Source organism: Monopterus albus, unplaced genomic scaffold, assembly GCF_001952655.1.
Source record: "Monopterus albus unplaced genomic scaffold, M_albus_1.0 scaffold245.1, whole genome shotgun sequence".
NCBI lineage: Eukaryota > Metazoa > Chordata > Actinopteri > Synbranchiformes > Synbranchidae > Monopterus > Monopterus albus.
The window spans coordinates 107,515-115,080 of record NW_018128125.1 but is presented as its reverse complement, the minus strand read 5'-3'; the positions used below and the strand labels follow the sequence as shown (position 1 = coordinate 115,080).

General features: G+C 41.9%; 1 protein-coding gene across 1 annotated transcript in view; it reads left to right on the top strand.

The window, feature by feature from the left end:
- sacm1lb (SAC1 like phosphatidylinositide phosphatase b) overlaps positions 1–7,566 on the top strand; it is a 92,446-nt gene that overhangs the window by 82,443 nt on the left and 2,437 nt on the right. The window contains exons 19-20 of the mRNA XM_020620660.1: positions 2,291–2,383; positions 7,505–7,562. Of these exons, the coding sequence (XP_020476316.1) occupies positions 2,291–2,383; positions 7,505–7,562 (151 nt within the window). The remainder of the gene's footprint in view (positions 1–2,290; positions 2,384–7,504; positions 7,563–7,566) is intronic.

Here is a 7,566-nt window from a genome sequence, read left to right as displayed (position 1 = left end):
CATTCAAATGAATGGGAAAATTCTACTTCAGCATAACTTCAGGTATCCAAATGTTCAGCTTTTCAAGGACATTCATGCTTCTCTTCAGAAGTTTTCTAAACCTCATACTTTCAAAACATTTAGCTTTTTTTGAAAATTTTGACCCATTCAAATGAATGGGGAAATTCAACTTCAACATAATTTCAGCTATCAAAATGTTCAGCTCCTCAAGGACATTCATGCTTATCTTCAGAATTTTTCTAAACTTCATACTTTTAAAATATTTAGCTTTATTTTGAAAATCTCACTCCATTCAAATGAATAGGAAAATTCTACTTCAGCATACTTTCAGCTAGCAAAACCATTCATATGTCAAAATGTTCAGCATTTTCAGGGCGATCTTTTAGCAGTCAGCGTCCATACGCATTTTTTTCAGAAAATGCATTTTTCTAGTTATCCACTTGATGCTTTATTCACACTTCTTTTTTTTTACTTTGTTCTGTTGTATTGATTGCCTTGTTTTGTAAGGGGACCTTTTTTGAAAATTATCCTATAAATAAAATGTGTTAATAATATTATTGTAACAATTTTAATTTGTAATGTTTGTAGCAAATATTGCAAGCATATTTTTTCTAGTTAACTTCTGTCTGTGTAGTGTGCTCAGTCATTACATACCTTTACTACACTGCTCAAAAAAATTAAGGGAACACTTAATCATCACAGGATAACACTAAGTCACTTAAACTTTGGGGATATCAATCTGTCTATTTGGGAGGCACAAATGATTGTGAATCAGTTTTACCTGCATTGGTGCAAATGAAAGTGACAACAGCTGCAATAGAGAAGCAAAAGCAAGACAACGTCCCAAAAGGGAATGGTTTTGCATGTGATGTCCACAGAGGAATGCTCGCTTCTTATCCTTCCTGACTGATTCTTCTGAAGTTTTGTTTTGCTAGTGTCCTTGTCAGTACTGGTAGCATGAGGCTATACCTGCAGCCCAGTCACTTTGCACAGGTATTCCAGTTACCCCAAGATAGCACATCCATGTGTGCAGTTGCAAGGAGGTTTGGTGTGAGATACCAGGAAACCAGCCATTAGACCAGAAGGGCAGGACAGGACTGTAGAAGGGCAACAACCCAGCAGCAGGACTGGTATCTGCTCCTTTGTGCAAGGAGGAACAGGAGGAGCACTGTGAGAGCCCTACAAAATAATCTCCAGCAGCTACTGGTGTGCATGTCTCTGACCAAACTGTCAAAAGCAGACACAATGGGCCCAACATCTTCTAGTTCAACCTGTTCTCACAGCCCAGCACCATGCAGTGTGATTGGCATTTGCCTAAAAACACCAGCACTGGCAGGTCCACCATTGGTGCCCTGTTCTCTTCATAGATGAGAGCAGATTCACACTGAGCACATGTGATAGGTGTGAAAGTCTGGAGACACTGTGGTGAACATTATGCTGCTTGTAACATCACTGAGTATGACTGGTTTGGCGGTGGGTCACTGATGGTCTGGTGAGGCATATTCTCCATGTCATAGCCAGTGGTACCCTGACTGTTGTGAGGTACCATAATGAAATCCTCAGAGTAATTGTCAGTGTGTAGGCAGTTCCTGGATGATGAAGGTACTGATGTTCTTGACTTCTCATGTTCCCCTGACCTAAATCCAATTGAGCACCTATGGGGCATTATGTATTGGTGCATCTCATGCCACCAAGTATCACCACAGACTGTCCAGGAGCTCACTGATGCCCTGATCCAGGTCTGGGAGGAGATCCCTCCAGACCACCATCTGCGAACCCATCAGGAGCATGCCCAGACATTGTTGGGAGTGCATACAGGCACGCAGGAACCAAACACTTCTGAGTCACATTATGAGTTGCTGTGATGCAATTCACACAATTTGGATGAGCCTGTGATTTCAGCTTTTCACTTAGATTTTCAGTGTGATTTTGAATACAGCCCTCCGTGGGCTGATGACTTTGATTTTCATTGACCACTGTTGTGTCCTTTTGTTCTGATCGAATTATACAATGTACATTAGTAAAGGTTTTGTCCTTGAATAATTCATTCATCAAGATCTGATCTGTTGTGATTTGTTTCCTTATTATTTTGAGTAGTATATGTTGTTATTGAAAACTGGTCTTGAGTTTTGTTGTGCATGACATTAAAAAGGTCTTAAATCTAACTTGGATAAGCCTGCAGATATTCTGTCTGTGCTAGGTTTTTAGAAAAAGCATGCTTAACAATCAACACAGATTGGAGTAACTATTGAGCAGTTAGCCAGTAAACAGCTGGTCTGTTTTAATGCAGGACTCCATTGATCTGTTCCTTGGGAATTATGTTGTTGATGAAGCTGACTGGACCAGCCCCCTGCGTGACCCCAAAGACTGGAAATTTCTGACGGTAAGAACAGCTTGGGAAGATAGGTAACTTGTACATATTTTGCATAGCATGTTTGCAGTTTGATATCAGTATGTGCTGGTACAGTTTGTCAATTTAAATTATGCTAAAAGCTGGAGACACCATGTGAGTTTGACCTGTTGTGCAGTAACATTAGCCAAGTGTATACACCAAATAGTGTCTAACCCATAGACATGGGTCTTCCTGCCAAAAAGTAAAAGAAGGCGAAGTGCTACACCAATCATAGTGCCACATTTGGGGATAATGGACAAATGTGTAGCTTTAATATAGTTTCAAGAGATAATAGCTAGGATCCCTGGTTCAACAGGAACACTCAACCTTGATCCTTCTCATTCCCTTTCCTCACTCTGGCTGGCTGGTTCCTCCAGTGAGGAGTGTTCTTTGAACTTCTTTACAAAGGTAAATGGACTAAGGTAGATGTGAAAAGTTGACTGTGATTTTAGTTAAAAGTACGGGTGGCGATTCCTTTTAGAAGCATTTTTGTTACTTTTCTTAAATTTCTCTTTTCATCCTGATGGCAGTGAATACAATAAATTTACTGACAACATAAAGAAAAAAAACCTGTCGTCTGTGGCAGCAGCAGGCCTGGAAAAAAAGCCTGACTAATAATTTTTCTTGACCCAAGTAAAACCATGGTATGGTAGGCCTGTCAACCTACTTCCTACTTGTGCACCCTTGCACTCAATGCATAAGCCAAGAGTCTCCCACAAGGTATTGCAATTGCAGGTAGACATTTTACCACTCTGCCTTACAGAGGAGGTAGCCATAACAGTTTTTATTTGCAAATGGAGACCGTTGTTACGGGCTAGGCCTTCCCCCTTTAAGACATATAGCCTTATAGATAATGTTGTTGTTGCCAGAAGTTGTTTCCTTCATACAGTGTGAGAAGTGTAAGAGAGAAGACCGCCACACGGAACAGACTCCTTCTACATGCATCCATGGGTGAGGGAAATACCAACAGTAGTCAGCTCTAAGTGTGCAGGTTGGGTTGAAATGTCACCCCAGCATTTATATTAGGTCCTTGGAACCTCTTAAAGAAATTGGCTTGAAGATCTGAGGGACCTTGTAGGTTTGTGCCAATGCACTAATTCAGTGAGGTAAAATGGAGCCAAACCGTTAAGAGCCTTAAAAAAAAAATCAATAACTTAAAGTCAATTCTAAAAAAGACTGGAAGCCAGTGGAGAGGAGCCAGTACCAGGGTTATATGCTCAGATTACCTAATACTTGTCAAAAGACAGGCAGCAGCATTTTGCACCATTTGGAGACAAGCGAGGGAAGACTGGTTAACACCATAGCATAGAGCATTGCAATAATCAAGTCTAGAAGTGATAAAAGCATAGATTGCAATCTCAAAATCATTAAAATAAAGGAATGACTTGATCATGCTTAACAACCTCGGGTGGAAGAACCTAGATTTCACAACTGAGGTGATTTGCTTGTCAAACCTCGTCACCATAAAACATCACCTCTAGATTTTTTACAGTCAGATGTCGAGCTAGGGGGCCCAGGCCCTGGTTAGATGCAATTAAGTTCACCAGGTCACCAAATAACACACACTCAGTCTTATTTTTGTTGAGATTTAAAAAGTTAAGTGCCAACCATGATTTTAAGTCTGTCAGACAAACAGCAGCTGTAATGACATCCCTCTTGATGCCTTTAACGGTAAGTAAATCTGAATGTCATCAGGATAACAATGAAAAGAAAGGCCATATTTCCTTAAGATAGATCCCAGTGGGAGCATGTACAAAGAGAACAAAATGGGACCAAGCACAGATCCTTGGGGGACAGGAAAGGATAGTTGAGGAGGATGAACAGGTACCAATGTTAACAATAAAACGTCTATTAGTGAGAGGACATCTGAACCAGTTAAGAACAGTACCTTGAATTCCTCCGCACTGCTCCAAACGAGATAGGAGGATTTCATGATCCACTGTATCGAAAGCAGCAGTGAGATCTAAAAGCACTAGATCTAGAAGTTGTCTAGAATCCCCGGCATCCCTTGCCAACAGGATATCTCTACTGATTTTTAATAATGCAGACTCAGTACTAAGTTTTGATTTAAAACCAGATTGAAATTGCTCCTCAGTAACATTATCTGTCAATAAAGAGTGGAGTTGGATAAAAACAATCTTCTCCTGAACTTTAGACATAAAAGATAATTTAGAGACTGGTCTAAAATTAGAGAACACTAAAGGGTCAAGGTTTGGCTTTTTGAGAAGAGGCTGGACAATTGCTTTTTTAAAAGCATTTTGAACTGAGCCTGTCCTTAAACATAAATTAATTAGAGCCATAAAGCTAGGCCCAACAGAGTCAAAAACATCTTTAAACAATCTAGTTGGCAAACAATCCAAAGAACAGTGAGATGATTTCATGTGGTGATCCAGTTCAGATAGCATAGGCAAAGATACAGGCTCAACCTGATCAAAGAAAGCAGAATGCAAAGGAATATCAGATGGGTCAGGATTAGTAGAACTGAAGGACTGCCTAATGCTAGTGATTTTATCAGTAAAATATTGAAGAAAACCCTCACATACTGCTACAGATGCCTTGGGATGAGAAGCAAGGTTACACGGGTTGATAACAGAATTAATTTTACTGAACAAGACCTGACGCTTATGACGATTACTGATGACAATCAGTAGGCTACATTAGCAGCATGGCTAACCAAAATTCAACAGAAGCTCACAGGCTGGTAGCGTGAATGAAGCCACTCACATGGACTCATCCCAACGTCATACACACCTACAACACTCCCCCTGCAATCCCACACGCCCCTGACCAGCATAGCCCCTTGCGTTAAAACACAGCAGTTGCATTTTTGCCGGATCAATTTGAATGTATGGTAATGCACTTATATATCTGGGCATCAAAGGCCACATGCAGTGTTTGTGTTTCCAAGACAGAATAAAGCTTGTGCTTTGAATGAAGTTAGCTGGCCTCCTTCTTCACTTCTGTCTGCCTGAAAAGCCTGGACTTCTAAGGCTAGTTACCGGCTACAAGCCAGGGCTAAAGCAGTTTAGCCATGAACCAGAGGTCCCCAACTACAGCTCAGGGCCACAGATCTTGGCGGTTAACACCATTTTGAGAAAGTTACAACTAAAAAGATAAATGGATAGATGGATAGATAATCCTTTTCATCCTTTAATCCTTGTCATTGTAACACATACAATGAAATTTTAAAGTGACCTCCAGTTGGTACAGCAATAAAAAAAACAACATATAAAAACCTAACTGCTAAAAAAAATGAAATAAACAACAGACCTCTCAGACACACACACACAGAGGTATATTATATTGTAGCAGCATTGAGTGTGGTAACTGCTGTTGGGTAAAAACTATTCTTGAATCTAGTGGTCTTTGATTTGATTGCTCTGAACCATCTACCTGATGGCAGCAGTTCAAAGAGTGAACATCCTGGGTGTGAAGTGTCCTTAATGATGATCTGGACTTTTTGAGGCAGCAGGAACTGTGTAGTTTGTCCAGAGTGAGGAGAGGGCAGCCGACGACCTCTTGGGCCGTTTTAATGACCCTCTGGAGCGTTTTCCTCTGAGCCTCTGCGCTCCTGCTGTACCATACACATATACATTATGTAAGAATGCTCTCAGTGGAGCACCGATAGAAGGACACCACCAGTCTCTGGGAGATGTTGTTCTTCCTGAGCAAAGAAGTACAGTCTCTGCTGGGCCTTTTTAAGCAATCCAGAGGTATTCACACCCCAGGTCAGATCCTCCTCAATGTGGACTCCCAGAAAGCGGAAGGCCGGCACCCTATCCACACTGTCTCCGCTGATATACAGTGGCAAGATGTTGGTTTCCTTCCTCCTGAAGTAGACAATGACCTCGTTAGTCTTTGAGGTATTAAGGAACAGATTGTTCTCTCTACAACACACTATCAGCCTCTCCACCTCATCCCTGTAGGCAGTCTCATCTCCCCCTTGCTGTGGCGGGCGGGGGTGCAGTGGTGGGTATACGGAGCAGGGGGCTCAGCACACAGCCTTGTGGTGAACCAGTGCTGAGGCTGAGAGCCGTGGATGTGTGTGGGCCCACTCTCATCCTTTGGCTGTGTCCAGACAGGAAGCTCTCAATTCATGTGCAGGTGGAATATGGAACCCCCAGCACCAGTTTGTGGGGGAGAATGGTGTTGAATGCGGCGCTACAATCTACAAAGAGCAGCCGTGTATAGCTCTCCTGATGCTCCAAGTGGGACAGCACAGCATGGAGGGCTGTGGCTACGGCGTCCTTTGTGGATCTATATTTGCCCTGTATGCAAACCGTTGTGGGTCAGGTGTTGGTGGGAAGAATGGCATAATGTGCCCCATACCAGTTTCTCAAAACACTTCATCACCAGTGCAATGAGTGCAACTGGCCAGTAGTCATTGAGACTGGTTATGTTGGGTTTCTTAGGCAGGAGAACTTCAGGCAGGGTGGGACAGTGGACTGGGCCAGAGACTGGTTGAAGACCCTGGTGAAGACTCCAGCCAGCTGGTCCGCGCAGTCCTTCAGCAAAAGAAGTCAGATGCTGCAAGAAGTAAAACCAGAATTAACATCAGTGTGGCTTTTGAATGATAGTGACAACTGAGAACAAAAGGGGCTGAAAAGTGATGCCATGGTGCACTTATTTCTGCTGGATAGGTAATTATCGGTTTTGTTTTGTTTGGGGGGCATTTATTTTCCTGAAATCTGTAAGTAGTAGTCAGGCAGTGTACATTTTGTTTTGGAGGAGTGGCTTTAGAGAGAAGTCAAAACCAAAGGGTGGGATTTCTTTGGTTGTCTATTTTCTAAATCAAGCTTTTTTTTTTTGCTGGTTTTTCTAGGATTGCCAACCCTACCTTTAACCTTATTCAAACATTACATATGTACAGCATATCTGTATGCAAGCTACCTTGCTTGTTCTCCAGTTAAATTGGCATATAAATTAGATTATCTCTGTGCCCCACATGGTTAAATATTCATAGTAATTATGGCAGTTGAATCTGTAATTGTTATGAGCATCTTGGTGTACCTCATCTGAAAAAAGGTCTGCAGAAACTCCTAGAACATTACTGGGAAAGATGGTCATCTCCCCAATGTCTATAATGAGACTGGTATTCTTTTCCTTTTCTAGTTGCCCATCATCATGGTGGTGGCATTCTCCATGTGTATTATCTGCCTGCTAATGGCTGGTAA